The sequence below is a fragment of the Anas acuta genome, chromosome 22 (genome assembly GCF_963932015.1).
Source record: "Anas acuta chromosome 22, bAnaAcu1.1, whole genome shotgun sequence".
Lineage (NCBI taxonomy): Eukaryota > Metazoa > Chordata > Aves > Anseriformes > Anatidae > Anas > Anas acuta.
This window is the reverse complement of record NC_089000.1, coordinates 1,214,559-1,235,886: the sequence shown is the minus strand read 5'-3', so window position 1 is coordinate 1,235,886 and position 21,328 is coordinate 1,214,559. Positions and strand designations below refer to the sequence as shown.

At 64.6% G+C, this 21,328-nt stretch overlaps 2 protein-coding genes across 8 annotated transcripts; both read right to left on the bottom strand.

The window, feature by feature from the left end:
* Positions 1–443: 443 nt before the first annotated feature.
* On the bottom strand, positions 444–15,098 carry CROCC (ciliary rootlet coiled-coil, rootletin). Of its 7 annotated transcripts, none has more exons than XM_068658922.1 (35): positions 14,962–15,098; positions 14,533–14,684; positions 13,650–13,835; positions 13,476–13,559; positions 13,306–13,415; positions 13,056–13,221; positions 12,373–12,479; positions 12,072–12,278; positions 11,884–11,980; positions 11,478–11,615; positions 11,237–11,371; positions 10,676–10,854; positions 10,421–10,582; positions 10,076–10,220; positions 9,055–9,420; positions 8,244–8,437; positions 8,033–8,160; positions 7,603–7,715; positions 7,260–7,382; positions 7,034–7,168; positions 6,692–6,823; positions 6,372–6,610; positions 5,530–5,689; positions 5,234–5,401; positions 4,495–4,831; positions 4,266–4,393; positions 4,072–4,192; positions 3,454–3,617; positions 2,769–2,984; positions 2,487–2,687; positions 2,266–2,415; positions 1,960–2,151; positions 1,518–1,649; positions 1,146–1,250; positions 444–1,069 (listed from the first exon to the last, which is right to left on the bottom strand). In XM_068658922.1, exons 2-35 carry the CDS (start codon positions 14,665–14,667, stop codon positions 1,010–1,012), a joined length of 5,415 nt encoding a protein of 1,804 aa, XP_068515023.1. In that variant the 5' UTR covers positions 14,668–14,684; positions 14,962–15,098; the 3' UTR covers positions 444–1,009. The 7 variants fall into 7 exon arrangements, with proteins under 7 accessions (XP_068515023.1, XP_068515026.1, XP_068515024.1 ...); XM_068658925.1 differs by having other exon boundaries at positions 1,527–1,649; XM_068658923.1 differs by having other exon boundaries at positions 4,081–4,192.
* Positions 15,099–16,365: 1,267 nt separating this feature from the next.
* On the bottom strand, positions 16,366–21,254 carry NECAP2 (NECAP endocytosis associated 2). Its single transcript, XM_068658935.1, has 8 exons — positions 21,094–21,254; positions 20,913–21,013; positions 20,644–20,748; positions 20,046–20,127; positions 19,494–19,602; positions 18,508–18,691; positions 17,916–18,000; positions 16,366–17,605 (listed from the first exon to the last, which is right to left on the bottom strand). The coding sequence occupies exons 1-8, from the start codon at positions 21,189–21,191 to the stop codon at positions 17,557–17,559; spliced, it is 813 nt and encodes a 270-aa protein (XP_068515036.1). The 5' UTR covers positions 21,192–21,254; the 3' UTR covers positions 16,366–17,556.
* Between the last annotated feature and the right edge of the window lie 74 nt (positions 21,255–21,328).

Genomic DNA, 21,328 nt, shown 5'->3' with positions numbered 1-21,328 from the left:
CTATAGAAAAACAGCGGGGTGCAGCTCTCAGTGTGCAGTGCCCCTACAACCTGTAGCTCTTACAGTGTTGTGTCAGCCTTACACAGCGTGTAGGGCTCACGGAGCCCTCACATGGGGTGTGGGGCTCTTACACAGCATTTAGGGCTCATCCAGCCCCCATACAGGGCGTGGGGCTTCCTCTGAGCCAGCCCCCATTTCACTTCCACCGCTTCATAAGTGCCCACATGGGCAGGAGCCGCAGGTTTTATCCCCGATACAATTCCCAGTGCTCCAAACAAGGAGCAGAGCCCCAAAATGGGGTGCTGAGACTCTCCCCTTTAGCCCTTGTGCAAAGCGCTGCAGCTCACCCCCAAGGAGGTATAAATAACAATAATAATTTGTTACACGTCCTGAACCTCCACCAAAAGGCTGCCATTCCGCAATAATTCACCACAGGCCCCCCGTTTGGGTTTCTGCACATTTAATAGAGGGTTAGAGGGGATGGACAAGGGTTGGGGCCACGCTCACGCCTGCTGCTGGCTCAAGCTCCAAATTCAGACCCCAGTAGCACCAATAAAAAAAAAAAGTCTCCAAAAATAGTGGTAGAAAAAAAATAACAATCCTCGTCCTGCATGACTTGTGCAAAAAACCTGGCACAAACTAGTTTTTGTTAAAAAAAGAGGTGTTAGGAAAAGTTAGGAGCCGTTGAGCATCCCACCACGGGGTCAGCTCGGGTACCGCGGCGCTCCTGCTGCTCCTGTTGTGTGCAGGTGGCACCCAGGACTACAAAAAGTCCTAATTCCAATCCCTGGTTATAAAAAAACTGCGGTAGAAAAAACAGGGGGAAAACCCTACCTGTATCAAAAATATGCTAGTGTTGTCTCAGTGGTAACACGATGCTTTTTTTTCTTTTTGTAGAAGAGTGGGATTTGGGAACGTCGAGAAAAAAAAATCCACAGGTGTTTGGTGAGCCCAGCGGGGCCCTCACCCGTGAGCTGAGTTGTGCCGGTCTCTGCTCACCCCGACGGCCCTAAATGCTGCTGGGGTGGCGGCGGGGCTCCTGCGCCGCCTGCTCCTGCTGCAGCGCGACCTGCACGGGGGGGTGAGTTTGGGGGTGCCTGGGTGGGCTGCAGGGGGGGGGGACACGGCCCCGGCACCCCCCTCACCTGCTGCTCCAGGGGGTGGTGGCCACGGTCACGGGCATCCAGCGCCCGCTGCTGCTGCTGCTGCTGCACCGCCCCGGGGCTCTGCTCCAGCACCGACACCCGCGCCTGGGTGAGTCGCAGGGGGGTCACCCCAAAACCAGGCACTGGGTGGCCCTAAGGTGGGGAGGAGCCCGAAAGAGCCCGGCAGCACCCCACTGTGAGCACCAGCATCTCCCCAAGCTGCAGCAAGCCCCAAAAGCAGCCCAGCACCATCCCCCTGTGAAACGAGGGCGCACCAAGCAGGCAAGCAGCACCCCGGGGTGCCCCTGCCTGCACCCAAAGCGCAGCCGAAGGCTTTGCACGAGGCCACGTCCCCTGCCCGGGGGCACCCACCCGCAGCACCTGGATGTGCTTCTGCGCCTCCGCCAGCTCCTGCTCGGCCGTGCCCAGCGAGCGGTGCAGGCGGCCCTTCTGCACCGCCAGCCGCAGCGAGTCCTCCTGCGTCTTCAGCTTCTCCCGCGCCAGCTGCGTGCACAAGGAGGGGGCACAACCCGTTGTTTTGTCACACGCCTCGCTCCGGTGCACAAAACGCACGCGTGCAGGCGCACACCCCCCCTGCGCGGCCGTGCCCCCGTTGCACGAAGCGCATTTTGCGCTCGGGAAATGATTTTGCTCCATTAGGACATTTTTTATAGCCATGCCCAATCTGCTTCTGGGCAAACCAAGCCTGGGTACCCAGCCATTGAGGGGCCGTGTTTGTGTCCCCAGAGGTGTAAGGGCGTGGGGGCAACCCTGAGAGCACCCAAGGGTGCCAAGAGGGATGGTGGGCGCTCACCTTCTCCAGGGTCTTCTTCAGGGCGCTGTTGTCCTTCTCGAGGCGCAGGGAGGAGCGCTCAGCCTCGCGCCGCTCGGCCTCCAGCTGGCTCAGGGAGCTCTGCAGGCTGCCCACGCGCTCCTGCAGCCCCCGCTTCTCCGCCCGCAGCCCCCGCAGCGCCGCCGCCTCCTTCTCCTCCTGCTGCAACAGCATCTGCAACAGGGGGGCAGGATCGGACACCCCGCAGCTCCCATATTGCTGTATGGGGTGGGCAGAAGGGCACAGAGCGCACCCCGGGGGTAAGGCCAGTGGTCTGGGGGCTCCCACCTCCTGCAGCCGCCGGACCTGCGCCTCCAGCTCCTCCTTGCGCAGCTCCAGCGCCGCCCGCTCTCCCCGCAGCACCCGCAGCTGCTCCCGCAGCGCGCTCTTCTCCTCCCGTGCCTCCGAAAGCGCCCGCCGGGCTGCATCCAGCATCTCCTGCCGCGGGGACACACACGGTGACACGGAGCCCAGGGGGTCCCCACGCACCCCGGGGTGCCCGTGCCCACCTGCAGCATCCGCCGGTCGAGCTCGCCGGCGGTCAGGGCGCTTTGGAGCTGCTGCAGGCGCTGCGGGGCCGAGCTGCCGTCGGTCACTGGCGAGCCCTGGGCACGGTCCTTGGAGCTGCTCTCGGCCTCGGCCACCAGCACCGTGCTCAGACGCTCCACCGAGAGCTGCAAGGTGCTGGCGCGCTGCTCGCTCTCCCCGAGCTGCACCCAGCGGGGTGGGAAACCGATAAAAACCGACACAGGAAGCAATTAATGGGCACGGGGATTGCAAGCTGGCCGTACCTGCCTCTGGAGCAGCTCAGCACGGTCCTGCAGCACCCGCGCCTCCGCCTGCTGCTCGCCCAGAGCCTGCCGTGCCCGCTGCAGCTCGTCCTCCAGCGCCTGCCGCTGCTGCTCCAGCCGGGCTCCGCGGCTCTCCGCAGCCTCCAGCCCCTCCTTGAGCCGCCGCTTGTCCTCCTCCAGCTTGGCCTCACTGGCCTTCACCATGCTCATCTTCTCCTGGAAGGGATGGAGCAGCGTGTGTGCAAGCCTGCAAGCATTTGGTACGCAATCCTGCGAGCATGCAAGCCTGAAGTGCAAGCAGCATTCATGCCATTTGTGTGCACGCTTGCAAGAGTCTTGAGTGCACTTTGTGTGCACGCTTGCAAGCAGCGTGTGTGCAGTCCGTGTGCGAGATTGAAAGCAGTGTGCGTGCAGTTTGTTTGCAAGCAGCTTATATCCATCTTAACATGCAATTTGCATGCAAACTTGCAAGCAGTTTGCGTGCAGCTTGCGTACAAGCTCGCGTGCGAGCTTCCAAGCAGCTTGCGGGCAGCTCACGCTCAGTTTGTGTGCCAGCGCCTTGCATGGAAGCTGGTGCGCAAGCTGGCAAGCAGCGTGCCTGGAGGCTGTGTGCATCTTGCATGCCAGGCTGCGTGCAGCTGGGGGTGGGGGTGGGAGAGGTGGGGGTTTTGACCCAGGTGCCCACCTGGGCGGAGCGGCGCTCGCCCTCGGCGGCGTGCAAGCTGCGCTCCAGCGCCGACACCTTCTCGAGCAGCGCCCGGCGCTCGCGCTCGCCCCGCCGCAGCGTCTCCTCCTGCAGCAGCAGAGCAGCCTGCGCGCTGCCCAGCTTGCCGTCGGCGCCCCGCCGCCCTGCCGCAGCCACACCGAGGGTTGCAAACCTCAGCTGGGGCTTGTGGGGCGCGCACGGGGATCTGTTGGGGCTTGTGGGGCGCGCACGAGTGGGGTCGGACAGGTTTACCGGGGTTTGTGCAGGATGGGTGGGGGTTTCACCAGTTCTACTGGGGTGCACAGGGGGGGGTCCAATTTTACTGGGCTTTACGGGGACTCTATCCTTTATTTTGTTATTTTTTTTAGTAGTTCTGCTAGTATTTTGGGATGTGTATGGGAAAACCCACAAAGCATGCAGCATTTGAGTGCAGCATCACCACCCCCGCCCCATTTCCCCCCAAAGCACCCACTGGCCACGATGCCCCGCCGCGTGCCCAAATCCCAAGCAGCCACACGTCGCAGGGAGATGAAACCTGCTTGCAGCACCCAAAACCGAGTAATCTGGGGGAATCCACCCCAAAACCACCCCCATCACCTTCCTCACTCTCAGCCACCAGCTTCTGCAGCTGCAGCGCCCGGGCTCCGGCACCGTCCCGCTCCGCCTCCGCCTCTGCCAGCCGCTGCCCCAGGCTGCAGACCTGCACCCGCAGCTCCTCCTGGGGTGAGAAAATAGGGCGAGAAAGGAGCTTTTTGGGGACACGCAGGGCAGGGGCAGGAGGAAGGCCATACCCGCTCCCGCTGGGCGTCCTGCAGCTCACGCAGGAAATCCCGCAGCGCTGCCCGCACCACCTCGGGCTCGGTGGCCGCATCGGGGTCTGGGGACGAGCCAGGGGTCCCCGTCCCCTCCGTGGCACCGCCTGGAAGGAGAGGGACGGGATGGCACGGGGGGGGGGACACGCCACCAGATGGGGCCTTAAATCAAGGTTTAGGGCACAGGGCAGCCCCGGGGTGCTCTCACCCTTGCCCAGGGAAGCAGCACGGGCCCGGCCGATGCCCATGGTGCGGCGCAGGGCGGACTGGAGGCTGCCCAGGCGCGTCTCGGCAGCCCTGCGCTGCTCCTCGCCACGGGCCAGCTCAGCCTCCAGCCCCTGCGCCCGGCCCTCGGCCGCGCTCAGGCGCAGGCTCAGCTCGGCCGCTTCGCTCCGCGCCGCCTCCATCTTCAGCTGCAGGTTGCGGGCATCGGCCAGCAGCTTCTTCTCGTGGCCGCGAGCCTCCTCCAGGCTGCGGGACAGATCCTTCTCCCGCTGCTGGAACTCGCCCTCCGCCTCCGACAGCCTCTGCTGCAGGTGCTGGAGCTGGGGGAAGGAGGCGAGGGGTAGGGCTGGGGTGCGGGGCGGGGAGAAACGGGGTGCTGGGGGCGTGGGGAGGGAACGGGGAATGCGCAGGGTGCAGGGGACAGAGCAAAAGGGTGATGGAGATGCAAGGGATGGAGCAATGGGGGTGCCCTGGGTTGTAGGGGATGGAGCAACAGGGAGACGCCCAGGGATGCAGGTGGCAGATGATGTGGGGTGATTGGGATGCAGGGGATGGAGCAAGGAGGGGGGGGACCCCAGGGACAGAGCAGCAGGGCAATGGGGACATCAGGGACTGAGAGGGGGGTGACGGGGGCACGCACGGCACCAAGCGACGGAGCAGCTGGGGCACCCACGGGGACACGGGGTGGGCGTGGGGGCGATGGGGACACTTGGGGACCCCACCTCCTTCCTGGTGGCCTCCATGCCAGCCTCGCTCTCCACCACCTTCCTCCTGAGGCCGAAGGCTTCCCGGCGGCTCTCCTCCTCCCGCTGCTCCTCCAGGGCCACGCGCGCCTGCAGCTCCTCCAGCTCCCTGCTCTTCTTGCTGTTCTCACTGTCCAGCGCCTTCACCTGCCCAAGAAAACAACGCAGGGCTGGGGGAGGCGTCTCCAGACACATAGATGGACACACAGACAGACACCCAGACACCCAGCATTATCCCAGCTGGGGCGGGGGTCCCCCCGCCGCCCCCTCCTCACCTGCCGGCGCAGCTCCTGCAGCTCGCGGCGCGCCTCGAGGCGGTCGTGCTCCAGCTGCCGCAGGGCCCCCCGCAGCCTCTCCGTCTCCCTGGCCGCCGCCGCCTGCCCGCCCGCCAGCAGCGCCAGCCGCTGCTCCTTCTCCTCGCTGGCCCGCTTCAGGCTGCCAAAAAAGGGGGAGAGGGGCTGGCGGAGGAGGGGGCTGGTGCCCGTCCTCCCCGTCCCCCCGCCAAGGCATCGCCTCGGCCACAAATGTTTGTGCTGACCCGCCGAGGCGTTGCTGCACCCCGCACATTTCCCCGTTTGAGCAGCCCCTGTCCCAGGCATCCTGCCCCGGGGGAGTCCTCCCATCCTCGTCATCGCTCCGACCCCAAGTGTCACCCCACAAAGCATCTCACCACCCCAAGCATCTCCCAAACTGGGCGTTCCCCTGCCCCGAGCGGTGTCCCCCATTCTGAGCACCGCCCTGACCCCGAGCATCATCCCGACCCCAAGCATCACTCCAAGGCCCCTCACCACCCCAAGCACCTCCCAAATGGGGAATTTTCCTGTCCCAAGAACCCTCCCCAGCCTGAGCATCGCCCTCCACGGCACTGCACCACCTCCACCATCTCCCAGCCCGGCCACCCCCTTGTCCCAGGCATCCTGCTCAGCTCAACCCCCCCACCCCGAGCACCCCCCCAGTCCCGAGCATCCCCTTCCGATGCCTTGCACTTCCCAAACTGAGCATCCCCTGACCCCAAGCATCGCCCTGCAGGACACCTCCCCTCCTGCGCCTCCCCCAACCCGAGCATCCCACTCCAGGGGACCCCCAGCACCCCCATGACCCCGAGCACCCCTCACACCTGATGCGCTCGCCCTCGGTGCGCCGCAGGGCCGCCCGCAGCTCCTCGTTGGAGCGCCTCAGGGCCTCCTTCTCCCTGGCCTCGTCGCCCAGCGCCCTGCGCGCCTCCTGCGCCTGCCTGCGCTGCGCCTCGCGGCCCTCGCGGCTCTCCTGTGCCGCCCGCTGCGCCTCCAGCAGCGCCTGCTGCCCCGCCGCCCGCGCCTCCGCCACCAGCTGCAGCTGCGCCCGCACCTCCTCCGCCTGCAGCCGGGGGTTCAAGGGGTGGAGGAGGATTTTTTTGGGGGGGCAGGATGGAAGGGATAGGGGCAGAGGGGGTCTCACCTCCCGCAGGGCGCTGTCGCGCTGCTTGGCCACCGCCACCACCTGCTCGCGGAGAGCTTTGGCCTCCCGCTCGTGAGCCTCCGCCGCGGCCTCCGCCTGTGCCCGCAGGGTGTGCAGCTCCGCAGCCAGGCTCTGCAGGAGGGGGCACAAATATCTGAGCCCCCCCTGAGCCCCCCTGACCCAGCTGGGCACCGGGGAGCTTGCAATGGGGAGGGGGCAGCTGGAAACTGGGGGGCTCGAGATGCAACAAGGCATTGCAACAAGGGGGACACCGGAGCACGGGGTTTGCAGTGGGGGAGCCTGTGCCATGCCCGGGGGGGTCCCAGCCCCCCCCTCACCCACCTGCTGCTGCTCGTGGTGCCCGGTGGCCTCGTGCCGCTGCCGCTCCAGCTCGGCCGTGGCCTCGGCCAGGCTCTGCTGCAGCCCCGCCAGCGTCCCCGCCAGCGCCGCCTTCTCCTCCTCCTGCAGCGCCAGCGCCTGCACGGGGACACGCTCAGACGGGGCTGGGGGACACCGGGGACATGGGGGACACTGGGGACACGGTTTGGGGGGAGGCCCCGACACCCACCTGCTGCTTCTCGCTCTCGGCACGCAGCAGCCCCTCGTCGCGCTGCGTCCGCGCCGCCGCCAGCTCGGCCGCCAGCTCCTCCTGCTCCCGCACCAAGCGGCCCCGCTCCGCATCCAGCTCCCGCTGCGCCCCAAAAGTGGCACCGGTCCCCCAAAATCAGCACCAAGCCAAAATCGGCATCAGCCTGAAATTTGGCAACCCCCCCCCCTCCTTACCCCAAAACGGCATCGCCTCGGAAATATTGCTCCAAATTCTGTATTGCCCTCCAAAATCTGCACTGCTCTCCAAATTCAGTATTGCTCTACCCCAAATCAGCATCTCCCCGGTGCCCACCGGTGCCCACCTTCTCTCCCCGAAGCCGCTCGAGTTCATCCTCACGTGCCACCTGTGTCCCGCGCAGGGTCACCGCCTCCTGCTCCGCCGCCGCCAGCCGCTGCCGCACGGCGCCCAGCTCCTCTGCCGGGGCCAAAATTGGGCGGGTGGGTGGTGGGAACGAGGGCTCCAAACCCCCCAGAACTGATCTAAGTGATGCGACTGAGGGTGCCACCCCAAAACTGGGCAGAAAAGTTATGTGATTGAGGATCCTGCCCCAAAATTGAGCAGGTAAGTGACGTGACCAAGGATGTTGGTCCCCAAAATTGAGCTAAGTGATGTGCCCAAGGATGCCACCCCAAAACCGAGATGGTACAGGACGCAACCAAGGCTGCCGCCCCAAAACCAAGCCGGGAAGCGCCGTGACCAAGGCTGGATGGGATGACAAGCGCCCCACTCACCCTGCAGCCCCTCCTTGGCCACGCGCAGTGCCCGTCCCTCGGCCTCCAGCTGCTGGCCGCGTGCGCGGAGCTGCCCGAGCTCCTCCTGCGCCTCGAAGAGGCCGGTCTCCAGCGCCGCCTTCTCCGCCCTGCCACCCGGGGACGACACACGCTGCCGAAATTCGGCCGGGCGGTGGTCAGCGGGCAGCGGGTCGGGGCAGGGGGCACCCACCTGAGGCCGTCCGCCTCCTGGCTGCGGGCGCGGGCGTCGCGCTGGGCGGCGGCGAGCTGCACGGCCACGCTGGCCGCCTCCTTGGCCAGCCCCTCGCGCTCCTGCGTGGCGCGCTCCAGCGCCGTGCTCAGCCGCTCCTGCTCGCCCCGGGCCTGTGCCAGCGCCTCCCCCGCCGCGCTCTGCTCCTCCAGCGCCTGCGACCGCAGCACCACGGGCACCCCTCGCCTCCGCCCGTGGCCACCGCGCGCCCTCCTGGTCCCCTTTGCTCCCCAGGAGCCTTTCCCCGTCCTCCGAGTTACCCGCTGCGCTCGCCCCGTTGCCCCACGCACCCTCCTGGCTGAGCTGAGCATCCTCCCAGTTGCCTCCAGCATCCAGCCCCTCCCTCCCAGTTACCCCCTGCACCCCCCCAGTTCTCCCAGCACTCTCACAATTGCCCCACGCACCTTCCCCATCCCTCCCAGTTGCCCCCTGCATCCTCCCAATTACCCCATGCACCCTCCCAGCACCCTCCCAATTTCCCTGAGCACCCTCCCCACCCATCCCAGTAACCCCCCTGCATCCTCTCCATCACTCCCAATTGCCCTTTGCACCCTCCCAGTTTCCTCCCACATCTCCCAGTTCCCCCAGCACCCTCCCAGTTGCTTTCTGCATCCTCCCCACCTCCCCAAATTGCCCCACGCACTCTCCCCATCCCTCCCAATTGCACCCTGCACCCTCCCAGTTCCCCCAGCACCCTCCAAATTACCCCCAGCTCCCTCCCCACCTCCCCCAATCGCCCCCAGCACCTCCCCAACCCCTCCCAGCCCCACACCTGCCCCAGGCGCTCCCGCAGCTGCTGCTGCTGCCCTCGCAGTGCCCGCAGCTCTGCCCGCAGCCCCTCGCAGCCCCTCTCCGCCGCCCTGCGCGCCCGCTCCAGGCCCAGCCTCTCGGCCTCCACGTCCCTCCGGCCTCGCTCCAGCTGCCCCAGCCGTGCCCGCAGCCCCTCCAGCGCCCGCGTCGCCTCCCCGGCCGCCTCCCGCTCTTCCTCCAGCCCCGCCAGGGTCCGGCTCAGCTCTCGTTTATCCCGGGCCAGGCTGGCCGACAGCTCGCTGCCCCGTGCCAGGGCTTCCCGCAGCTGGGCTGCCTCTGCCCGCGCCTCCTGCAGCGCTGCCTCCAGCTCCGCGCTGCTGCCCTGCGCCTGGGACCGAGAACAGGGGTGGCCCCAGGGAGGATGCACAGCAGGGTTTGGGGATGGGGGTGCCCCCAGGGAGCACGTCAGGGGGCTGGGGATGTGGCCCAAGGGACAGCACCCATGGGGTTTGTGGATTCACAGAAGGGTTTGGGGACCTGGACGTCCCCAGGGGGGACACGCAGGGATCTGGGGATGCGCATAGCGCCAGGGAGGATGCACGTGAGGTTTGGGGATGCACAGAGGGGCTGGGGGTACGTGCGTGGTTCCAGGAGGGATGCAGAGGGGCTGAGGGTGTGGGTGTCCCCAGGGAGGGTGCACATGAGGTTCTGGGGATGTAAGTGGCCCCAGGAGCATGTAGGGGGGATGGGGACACAGATATCCCAAGGATGCAGGGGGATGTGGGGCTGTGGCTAACCCCACAGGGCATGCAGGGGGATCGAGGGTGCAGATGGCCCCCAGGGAGGACGTGCGTGGGGTTTGGGGACCTGGATGGGGTTTGGGGACCTGGATGTCCCAAGGGAGGACGCAGGGGAGCTCGGGGTCACGGCTGCCCCCAGGGACACACGTGCCGTTTGGGGATGCGGATGTCTCCGGGGGCGATGCACACAGGGTCTGGGGACACAGATGTCCCAGGGGAGGACACGGGGGCTCTGCCACCCACCTGTGCCAGCGCCTCGTCCAGCGCCGCCCGCTCGCCCCGCGCCACCTCGGCCTCCAGCTGCGCCCGGCTCAGCGCCTCCCGTGCCTGCAGCAGCTCCTGCTGCACCACCGCCCGCTGCCCCTCCAGCTGCTCCAGCTGCTGCTGGCTGCGGGCACCCACGGGGGGGCACAAATTGGGGGGGGCACCCACTGGGGGGGAGCACCAACTGGGGAGGGGCAGCACCCGTTGGATGGGGAGGACCCACGGGGGTATCACCCATGGAGGGGGGGGCAGCACCCACAGGAGGGGTGAGGCACTATTCTGCAGCCCCATGGGGGGGTGTTTTAGCACCGGGGGGGTCCCCACCTGTGCTCCAGCTGCTGGCGCGCAGCCTCGGCAGCACGGGCGGCCTCGTCCCGCTCCTCCTCCAGCCCCCGGCCGCGGCGCTGCAGCTCGGCCTCGCTGCGCTGCAGGACCCCCGCCCGCGCCTGCTCCGCCGCCAGCGCCTGCTCCACGCGGCCCCGCTCGCTGCCGGACAGACGGACACGCCGTGGGGACAGGCAGGTGGAGGGTGTGCAGGGACAGAGGCCATGGATGGACAGACGGACAGGCAGGGGGTACCTGCGCAGGAGCTCGATGTCGGCGCGCAGGCGGGCGGCTTCGCGCACGGCCTCGTCCTGCGCCCGCCGGCAGCCCCCAGCCTCGGTGCTGAGCTGCTCCAGCCGCTGCTCCAGGGCCGCCCGCCGGCTCTCGCTGTCCCCCAGCTCCCGCCGCAGGCTCCCCGACGCCTCCCGGGCCTCCTGGGGGAGCAACGGGGTCAGCGGTTGTCCTCCGTCCTCCCAGCCTTCTGTCCCTTCTCCTCCATCCTTCCTCTGTGCATCCAGCCGCCCGCCCTCCCATCCGCCTGACCCCGTGTCCATCCATCTATCCATCCTCCCATCTGTCTGTCCATCCAGCCATTCTCCTCCATCCATCCTCCAGGCATCCATCCACCTGCCCTCCAATCCATCCAGCCCCCGTCCATCCATCCATCCCCCTTTCCACTGTCCTCCATTCATCCATCCATCCATCCATCCATCCATCCGTCTGTCCATCCATCCGTCCATCCCCAATTCTCTTCCTTTCATCCTCTGCGCATCCATCCACCCATCTATCTTCCTCCTCCTCCTCCTCCTCGCTCACCTGCAGCTGGAAGTGCCGGCGCCGCAGGGCTCCGTGCACAGCCCCCAGCGTGGCTGCAGCTGCAGCAGGCGAGAGGCTGCGGCAGGGGAGCCTCGGAGGCTCCGTCGGGGACCCGGGGTCATCGGCCAGCACCGCCTGTGAGGGACGGGGACAGCGCTCTGCTGTGGCTCCACCACGGGAGGGGAAACTGAGGCACGGAGAGGGTGGAAGCAGTGGGGGTGCAGGGGAGGGCTGGGGGCACCTGGGTGACATCCTGCAGCGTCTGGTGGAGCAGCTCCACCTCTGCACGCAGCGCCTGCACCTCTTCTGCCGATGGCTCCTGAGCACGAGAGGCCTCCTGCGAAACACCACATGGCTGGCGTGCAACGTGCACCGTGCCCTGGGTGTGCAAAGCGCCCGGCGTGCATCGTGCCTTGCACCCCCAGCGCACATCACGCCTCGCACCCCGGTGTTGCACACCGCGTCCTGGCTGGGCGCAGCCCCCTGCACCCCCATGCGCATCGTGGTTTCCTACACGCCCTGCCCCAGCGTGCACGGGGTGGCTGTGTGCTGGGGGTCACGTCTGAGCACACACTGCACCCCGGCACGCACCGCAGCCGGGCGCACACCCATCCCCATGCACCATAAATGCCTCCCCGAGCACTCACCATCCTCTGCAGCTGCAGCGTCAGCGCCGCCACCGCCCGCTCCTTCTCCCCACCTTCCTCCCGCAGCCTCTCCAGGGCCGCCGTCAGCTCCGCCAGCCTGGCCGAGGTGATGCCCAGCACCCGTCGGTGGGCGCTCAGCTCCTCCCGGGCACCCCCTACACCCGGCGACCCCCCCTGGGGACCCCCACCTGTCCCCGAGCGCGGTTTTCTCCAGCTCGGCGTCGCGCGCCCTGGCCGCCAGCTGCTCCTCCAGCTGCGCCAGCTGCTGCGCCTGCTGCTCCCGCACGGTGCCCGCCCGGCCCTCGGCCAGCCGCAGGTGGGCTCCCAGCTGCACGCAGGCGGCGTGGGCGGCACGGCCGGCACGGGACACCTCCTGGCTCAGCTCCGCCAGGTCCCTGCGCCAGGGGGTGGATGGGGATGAGAGGGGCTCCCCACCACGATGTCCCCATCTCTCCCCCTCCGTGTCCCCAGCTCCTGCAGCCCCCGGACCTCTCGGTGGCGGCTCGCAGCTGGCCGAAGTGCCGGCGGAAAGCCACCGCCTGCCGCCAGAGGGTCAGCAGGCGGCCGTGCTCGTTGCTGAAGTAGGCGTTGAAGGACTGCGCAGGGATGGAGAGGTGGCGGGGTCAGATCAGGGCAGGAGAAAAGCAGCAGGGTGCCCTCCGTGCTGCACCCCTCTGCCCCACAGCCCCCGTTCCTCTGAAGGCAGCCAGGCAACACCCACACATCCCTCTGCCCCTCAGCCCCCTCCCTGCGCCGTGCTCTGAAGCCCCCAGACCCGCTCCCAGCACCGTGCCCCGCTCCGTGCAGCCTCCCCCTGCTTTGCATCCCGCACCCCACAGCCCCTCTGCATCCTGCCCCGCATCCCCTCCCGGTGCCACACGCCCCGCAGCCCCAAATTCTTCTCCACGCAGCATCGCTCACGGTCCCACAGCCCTCCCCATGCTGCACCTCTCTGCCCTGCATCACTCTCACCCCCCAGCCCTCCCCACACAGCCCCCCCGCTCTGCATCCCCTAATTCTTCCCCCTGAGGTCCCACAGCCCCATATCTTGCAGCACCCCTGCCCCCCTCCACCTCGCATCGCCCTCAGCCCCATCCCTCCCCGTGCAGCCCCCCTCTGCGCCACATCCCCCGGGGCCCCAAATTCTCCCCCCGCAGCCCCACGTCCCCGACCTCCTCCTCGCGCCTCCACTCGGCCTCGCGCTGCTCCAGCTCGTCCCGCGCCCGCGTCCAGTCGGCCGTCAGCTTGCGGATGTCCTCGCTCAGCGCCGCGTTGGCCACGTTGGCTTGCTCCAGCTGCTCCCGCAGCATCGAGTTCACCTGCACCAGGCTGCTGCTCCTGGGGGGGGGGGGGCGCAGGGCCAGGAGGTGATCTCGGGGGGGGTCCCGCAGCACCCGGCACCCCGGGGACCCCCTCCGGCACCTCTGCTGCTCCTCCTCCAGCCGGATCAGCGCGTTCTCCAGCTCGTTGCTGCTCTCCTCCTCCAGCTGCGAGCCGCTGATGTCCAGCTGGCTCTGCGGGGACATCAGCCCCTTTGAGATGCTGGTTGGGAAAAGGGGGGGACACCGGGACCCCCCCATTCTGCTGCTCACCGTCAGCCTCTCCTGCTCCAGCTCCGTCGCCTTCTCCAGCAGCTGCTGCTCCACCTCGCCGCATTTCTTCTTGTACTGCAGCACCTGGGTGGAGGGGACGGCGAAGGGGACAACCACCCTTTGGTGCGCGTCCCCCCACCCCAAAACGCCCCCGTTCCCCCGGGGGGGACCCACCTTGGCCTGCAGCTTCTGCACCAGCTGGGCCTGCCGCTGCTGGCCCTCCTGGTACGCCTGCAGCTTGCGCTTGTAGGCAGCCTGCTCCTCGTCCAGCAGCCGCCGCAGCTCGATGTTGTGCTGCGCCAGGCTCCGGCTCTCCGCCGCGTCCCTCTCGCCCGCTTCCAGCCGCAGGGACTGCTCCAGCTGCCGCGGGGTGCAGCACCCCAGAGCCGCTCGTTTGGGGATGTTAAAACACAAAGCACCACCCCCAGGCCCCCCTCTGGGTGCCAGCACCCCGACCTGGCAAATTCAGACTTGTTTTGGGGTTGTCCTGCAGCTGCAAACCCCGCACGGCAGAGACACACACACCCCACACCCCAATTTTGCAACAAGAATTTGCCTTTGAGAAACAGCTCAGCCTCAAGGACTGGGGGGCCCAGCAGCTTGGCACCAGTTTTGCTGGTGAATAAAGCATCTTTCAGCACTCTGGCCACAAGGGGAGGGAGGCAGCAATTTTCCCTTTGGGTATTTTGGGGCTGTTCTCTTGGGATTTTAATAACCAGGCACGCACGGAGGGGTTTGCACCCCAGCTTGGGCTGCCCCGGCCGAGCTCAGCGTGCACCGGCCAAGTTTTGCATCTCCCCAGGCAACGCCTGCCTGGCCAAAAGCCTCGTTCTGCCCCTGTCACCACGGTGCAGAAAAGAAGGCAGCGGGGTGAGCACCACGGGGGTGGCACGGGGATGCTTTGTGCGTCCCGCAGGACAAGCCCCAGCACGCCGGGCGCCGACGTCTCCATCACCGGCACGTTGTGGGCACCCCGGCACTGCCCGGAGATGCTGGGGAGATGCGTTTTGGGGCCAAAACGGGTGGATTTGTGGGGCCGGGCGGGCAGCCGACCTACCCGCTCGCTGATGGCGTTGTACTTGATGGCCAGCTCATCGCGCTCAGCGCGGCTCTGAGCCAGCAGGTCCTCGAGGCGCGACAGCTCCTGCTGCAGGATGCGGTTCTCCTCCTGGAGGGACAGCAGCGAGGACATGGCCCCGGGGACGGCCGCTGCGGGAGGGGACAGGGCTCAGGGGACGGATCCGGACGCAGGGGGGGTCCCTGCGCCTGGCCACCACGAGCTGCTTTATTCCCTCACCCTCCTCTCCCCCCAGTTTTGTGATGTCAGATTTGCAGCAGTTTTGCCCATCGTATTTCCTGCGATGGCAGCCTTCACCACCGCAGGTTTTGCAATCGCAGATTTTTGCAAAACCCGCTGCAAATCTGCCGGTTGCAGCACCAAAACTGCTCGGCGGCTGCTCCCGCGAGAGGCGCAGCGAGTCCCCACCTCGATCGCAGCCTCCGACCTCGGCGTGCTCATGGGCTCCCCCCCTTTCCTCTGCTCTCAGCAGCCCCGTGCCCCCATCCCAGCCTGGTTTTTTGGGGCTTTGCTTCCGCTCCGCAAGCGGAAAGCGGATGCATGGCCAGGATTAGCCCGAAATCCTCGCCTTCCCCTCCCAGGCTGGGGCCCTCCTCTTCCTGGCCGTGTCTGCATGCCTCGGGGGTCCTAACGCCTCCACCAAGCCGAGCGCTGCTGCAGCCTTTGCTGAGAAACCACGGGATATTTGCAAAGCCAGAGTTTTGCAAATCAAAACAAGCAAGCGAGGCTTGTTGCTTGCAGAGCAGGAAGGGAGGAGAATTCTTTGGTAGGGCAAAAAAAAAAAAACAAACAATACCAAAGAGCAGTGCCAAGCACCCCCCGTGCCCCAAAGTGGTGGAAACGCGCTTACTTTGCTCTGCCATCCCCCGATGTGGCTCCCCAAGCTTGGGATCTCCTGGTAGCCTTGGGGAGAGGAGCCCTTTCGTTAAGCCCTAATGAAGCCCGGCCTCGTTAAGCTCATTAAAGCCCAGGGGTTTGCTCTGGCAGGAAAAAGCTCCGGGTCGAGCGTGCCAGGTTGCTGCGGGACGCCTTTTGCTCGGCGCTGCCGTGTCACCTCCTCGGGGACAGAGCCCCCAGCGCAGCTCCCCCACCGTGACTGCCCCCGGGGAGCTGCTGTCACCCCGGGGGAACCACAGGGCGCCACTTTCTGCCCCCGGCGAGCAAAGTGCCCGCTGGGTGTGCGCCCGGCAAGGAACCGCTCCGGTCAATCCATCAGAGCTCAAAATCCCCTGCGGCACCACCCCTGCTGGGGGCTGCAGGACCAGCATTGTGGCTGGAGGCATCCCCGCTCTGAAACCATCACTCTGGCCTCGGGTCCGATGCGGGTTCACCCTCCTGGCATTTCCCAGCCTCTGTTTGCCCCCCCCCCAAGGAGGGAAAGTGCCCTTTCACCTCCCCGCCGCCCCTTCGAGCCACGGATTAACAGCAAAGGAGAGAGCACGCCAGGGCAAGCAGATGGGAATGAGGATTTACACGTCCTGCTGCCACAGCTTTCGTCTCAGGTCCTGATTCTTAAAAACATCCGTGCTGGAGCTGCCCCGAGGCTCCCCGATGGGCTCCGGGGACACACGAGGCCTCATCTCCCCGCTTCTCCCCTTACCTGCTTTGCCCGCAGTCCCTCACGCCCTGCAAAGCCACTGCTAAGCAACACCCGTCTGTTGTGCCTCGCTGGCGAGTGCCCCGCGCCGTTTCCTCGACACCAGGAAGGAGGGGACAGCACAAAACCATTCCCAAGCATCTCCTCCCCACCTCGGGAAGCCTCACGGCCGCTCCGACCCACACGGGCAACTCCCTGGGTGTAAAAACGTCACATTTGGCATCCAGATGATTTTATTGTTGGCTTCGAAGTGTCACATCTCTCACCTGGTCCCGCGTGCTGCCAGGCAAAGTTAAGCTCTGAAATGCAAATGCTTACCCTCCAGTTGAAAATGGAAACAATAAAAAGTCTGAAACACTGAAAAAATAGAACTTCGTGCTGTGGAAGGCCTTCACCTTAATATAAATAGGTAAGAAAATATTTATTTTTTAAAGAGGAATCTCAAGCCCAGCTCTGTTAAAGAAACCAAGTCTGTCCTTCATTGCATAGATTTGATTAATAAAACGCCTGCAAAAAGTAAAAATATATCTTCAAAAGAGAGGGGAAAAACCCTGATTGGAGCAAAAAAGAATTTCAGCATTGCGCTCGCCTTTCTCTCCAGGCAGCAGCCCTGCTCTCCCCCTCCAGGGAAGTGCTCAGAAACCATCAGGTGATGCTCAGCACCCCGCAGGACGCTCAGAGCAGGACGCTTGGCACAATGCAAAGGCACCTCCGGAGCGGGAGATAAAGCAGGATTCTGCACGCAGGAAGCCTCCAGGAGGATGTGCCCTGCTGCTTGCCAGAGAGGAAAGATTTCACAAATACACGAGGAGAAAGCGGGGAAGTCTCTGAGGAGGCTGTGACGGAGGCAGCCCTATGCTGCACACCACAACCCGCCTCTATTGCATAGGCTTCTAGTAAAAAATTGCCCAAATCGGCCAGCAAAGGCACTGCAAACAAATCAGAGTCCTCCAGCGGAGCTCTGAGCACTCTCCTGCCCTCAGGCTGTTAAGGAGACGCAGGGCGATGAAGCTGCTGGCTTCCTGCAGCCGTGTTAGTGCAGTAAGAGGGGAAGGAAGGCACAGAAAAGATCACTGAAGCCTCACAGGTTCGCTGTGAGCCAGGCAGAAAATAAAAGAGCCCCCACGTTTGAGGGCGCTGGCACGGAGTGTTTTAAGGCACGTGCTCGTTTGCTCTCCAGCTCCTACTTCTGCATTTTAACCCCAGCGCCGGGCTTGGGGGTCTCACTTCTTGCCTGGGGAAGACTAGGGGAGTACAATGCCACCAGAAACGAGGTGCGGGGTGTCCTGAAGCAGCACGCTAGCTCTGAGGGGAAGGGAGCACCTCCCTCCCCTGCTTTGGTCCCGTGGAATCCGCGTGATCCTCCCCCAGCACCCGTGCGGGGCAGAGCGGACGAGGGGGCTGGCTCAGAACTGCACCCAGCCGGCATTCGCCTGTGTCTGGTTAGATGCTGACCTGGAGGGAGAAGAAAAGGGAAAAAGGGCTGTCAGATATCTCATGGGGCTGCTTGAATGGCCGGGCACGCAGCACAGTGAGGAACGGGTCCTCTGGTGCCGCCCCATAACTGCTCAGCACCCCACAGCCCCCCCAGCACAGCACAGCACACCCCCAGCCTGCGATCATCCAAACCCTGCAGGGGTGGAGCAGTGCCCCCGCCCCGTTAGGTTATTCCAGCAGCACTAAAACCAGCAGGATTTGGCCCGGCCAGGTGTGCCCTAGTGCTGCAGGTACGGCCCACACAACCCACAAACCCCACACGACTCACCCTGAAGCTTTGGTGAAGTCGCCCCAGGCGTCGGTGGCAGGGGCAGCGGGAGCAGCAGCGGGCTGCGGCCAGGACAGGAGGGAGTCTGCCAGCAGCCAGGGAGGTCAGAGGGGCAGAAAGAAGGGAGAAAAAGAAAAAGCTGTTGTTGCCGACTCTTATTTCTCAGCTCGAGGCAGCACCTTCACCTTCCCGGCACCAGACCATGCAGCTCTGTGCTGCGCACAGATGGTCAAAGACCAGGCAGGAGGGGTCAGGGTTTGTGCAGTGGGGTTCTGACCCCACCATCTTTTCAGCTTTTAAATTGTGCGAGGCCTCTGCAAAGTGTCTGCTTCCCAAAACTCTCAAAGCAAAGAGCAGCTGTGAGCAGCTAGGGGACGTCAGAGAGCTGGATGCTGCCTTGGCTCTGGCCTGGCAGGCTGAGCAGCTTTGTGATCACCCCTTCTCCCCGTCAAACCGGGCACTGACACCACCTCCTCCTGCAGGAGGAGCTCTGCAGCAGCATCAAGGCGTGCTATTAAAGTCTTTCCAAACAGACCTCGACGGATGAAACTCAACTTAAAGAGCTTTGCAACCATTTCCAGGTGACACAGACCTGTGATGGGCGTGCCTGGAAGCTGGACAGGCGCAGAGAGCGAGGACGACGGCTGCTCTCCAGAAGGAAAAGCTGCAGAGGAAGATGATTTTCCTCCAGGAGGTGGCGGGAGCAAGCTCAGGCCCCCAGGACCTGCGGGACGTGGCCTGGTGTTCCCTGTTGCTCCTTCCTTTTTCTTCATATTCTGAAAGGGGACACGAGAGGGGAACTTAGGTGGTACCACATTTAAATCCAGAACTAGAGGGTGATTCCTCTTCTCCCTCCCAGCCAAGGCTTACAAGCAAGGGGGAAAAGACTGCTGTGCTTCGTTGCCCCACTGCTAGTGCAGCAACTGGGGTGAAACCAAGGATGTTTTTTTTTAATCTGTGAATCCCCACAGACGGTTCTGTGCCTGGGAGCTGTAACACACCCCTCTGCGCACCGCTGCGCACAGCGTGCCACCGCCAGCTCTCAGCGGGCTTCCTCCCACCAGGGGATTTCAGCACCAAGTCGCTGCTTCCTCTTGTGCCGCCCAACCGCAGCAGCAGGGAGAAGCAGGCTGCGAGGGCTGAGCGTGGCAGCAGACAGCTCGGCTCAAGCCTGCAGCCCCAAGAAGTAATAGTTCACACCTGACAAGAAACAGGGCTAGCAAGAGAGAGCAAGGGAACGTCCTTCACGCTTCCTTTTCCCATTATGCTAGGAAGAAAGGAAGGGGTTTGGTGATGTTTCCCCTCCACATTTCTAGGACGATCACCAAAACCACTGGGTGTTATTTTTGTATGTTGTACTTCATATTTATCTGTCTTTGGAACATGCTTGGATCCAATCAAACTGCCCAAAGAGAGCTGAGAGCTGGTGAGGCAAACCAGCAGAGCCACACAGGACTGCAGACACCCATCTGAAGCCTCCCTAAAACACCTCAGCTACAGGCCAGAAAGGTGAGATTCCCCCTGAGGAGCGTGCGAAGGACAATTTTGGGAGTGGATTTAACCAGAAAAAGCCCTCACCGCAATGTTCAGTTTGATGGTCTGCCCCTCCTTGAAGCTCAGGTCTAGTTTGGGTCCCTGGTCAGGGTTCTCGGCCTGCTTGGCCAGCTCGCTCTGCTGCTTCACCCACCTGCAGGAAGGAAAGAAAACAGAAAAGGACGGGTCAACAACCTGCCTGCTGCTCTGCCAGGCAAACCCTGCCCAAATCCTGCCAGACAAATCTTCCCCTGCTCTGAGGGACTGGCAGCGAGCGAGCTGAGCTGCGTCCCAGTCCCTCGAGTGGCTGCGTACTGGTGAAACGAAGGGAAATAAAGGAATGGGGGAATTTACCCAGTCTTGAACTATTTGGGAGTCCACTAATACGGACTGGGGAATATCAGAGGCAGAAAGCAGCCTGCGTAAAGGCTGAGCAGAGAGAGAAGTTTCCACCTGTAAAGCTCTTGGCGCTGAGCTTCCTTGCTCGAGTGAACCTGAAGCAAGCAAAGCAGCTTCCTTGCCCCCAGCGCTTCTGGTGAACACCTGCAGCCACCGCGTGAAACCACTGAGAGGACAAAGGGAAAGGCCCAAACTCACTTGAAATGGTCCTGCAGAGCTACGTTGAAGTCAAAAGCATCCCCTCGGTCGACAAATCCGACTCCAATAAAAGCTCGGCGGCCTGGGGAACGAGAGCAAAGGCTGGAATCACACAACATGGCAGGAGCCAGGAGCCAGCCCCGCTTCACACCCCCCATGGTGACAGCAGGACAGGAGCTGGACGTCTTCCTTCCTTCTCCACAGAAGGGGAACCGCCACCAACTTCCCAGGAGGGGCAGCAATTTTATCCTGTCGGCAGGGCTTGTCACGCAAGGCAGGAAGAAAATCGTGGCTGTGCTTCCAGACAGCCAAGCTGCATTTACACCACTACTCCAGCCTGCTGGCTGGATTTATGGACGTGGTAAATCCAGCTTTAAAATCAACGTGAGCGAGTCAAGGCCGAGGCTGGGATCACAGCGATGATTGTGCGTGTGGATGCGGCCTCACACTGTGATTAAACCGGGTTTTGTTAATGAAGGACGGCGTGAGGAGGACTGAGGCGATGTGTCCCTGTGCGCAGCCCTCAGAGGAACCCTTCCCATGGAGGACGGGCTCTGAAGGCGTTCAGGGATGCCCCCCCTGTCCCACAGCCCCGCACCGTTCTCGTCCTCGATGCGGATGACGAAATAGCGGCTGGAGTCCGTCACGCTCTCCACAGCAATGCCAGGGAACTGCTCCACAGGCGCCTGGGCAAACAGCTCTCCTGCAAGCACAGAGGGGCGAGGGCTGAGGCGCTGAGGCGCGGCACCGGCCCCCCAGCACCACCCCCCGCTCCTGGGGAAAAAAACGAAGGATTTTGGAGCCATTTTGGAGCCCGGAGCCCTCAGCACCCCCCCCCTCCACCCCCAGCTCGGAGCCCCCCCTGACCCGAGGCCCTGTCCTCCAGGCGGATGAAGGCGGTGCTGCCGCGGGCGGTGAGGCGCAGGCGGCCGCTCCATGCCGGGCGCTCCAGCTGCCACTCGGCGGCCCTGTGGGGACAAGGAGGGGGCTGAGGAGACAAAGTCCCCATAGGGGGGCCGGGGAGGGGACCCGGGGCACCCCCCCGCACCTGTAGCCGCGGTTGGAGGCCCGCGGGGGCAGGCGGTAGACGTGCACGGCCGGCTTCACGCACAGAACCGCCTCGTACGGCTCCCCCGATGCCGCCATCGCCGGGGGAGGGAGCGGGGGGGGGCCCAAGGAACCGCCCCGGCACCGCCATCGGCAGCGGCACCTGGCGGGGGGAGGCCGCGGGCACCGAGGGAACGGGGAAGGGGGAGGTGGAGGTAAAGGGATGAAGGGAAGAG

What these genes read in the sequence shown, in the direction of transcription:
- CROCC (XM_068658922.1), bottom strand. Translation starts at nt 14,667, where the DNA reads ATGTCCTCGCTGCTGTCCCTCCAGGAGGAGAACCGCATCCTGCAGCAG. An exon ending in AGCACATCCAGGTGCTGCGG is followed by an intron (nt 1,251 to 1,517) that starts GTGGGTGCCCCC and finishes CGACTCACCCAG; the next exon opens with GCGCGGGTGTCGGTGCTGGA. An exon ending in ACCACCCCCTGGAGCAGCAG is followed by an intron (nt 1,070 to 1,145) that starts GTGAGGGGGGTG and finishes CCCCCCGTGCAG; the next exon opens with GTCGCGCTGCAGCAGGAGCA.
- NECAP2 (XM_068658935.1), bottom strand. Translation starts at nt 21,191, where the DNA reads ATGGCGGCATCGGGGGAGCCGTACGAGGCGGTTCTGTGCGTGAAGCCG. An exon ending in CCTGGAGGACAGGGCCTCGG is followed by an intron (nt 20,749 to 20,912) that starts GTCAGGGGGGGC and finishes CTGTGCTTGCAG; the next exon opens with GAGAGCTGTTTGCCCAGGCG. An exon ending in TCCAGGCACGCCCATCACAG is followed by an intron (nt 18,001 to 18,507) that starts GTCTGTGTCACC and finishes GGCTGCTGGCAG; the next exon opens with ACTCCCTCCTGTCCTGGCCG.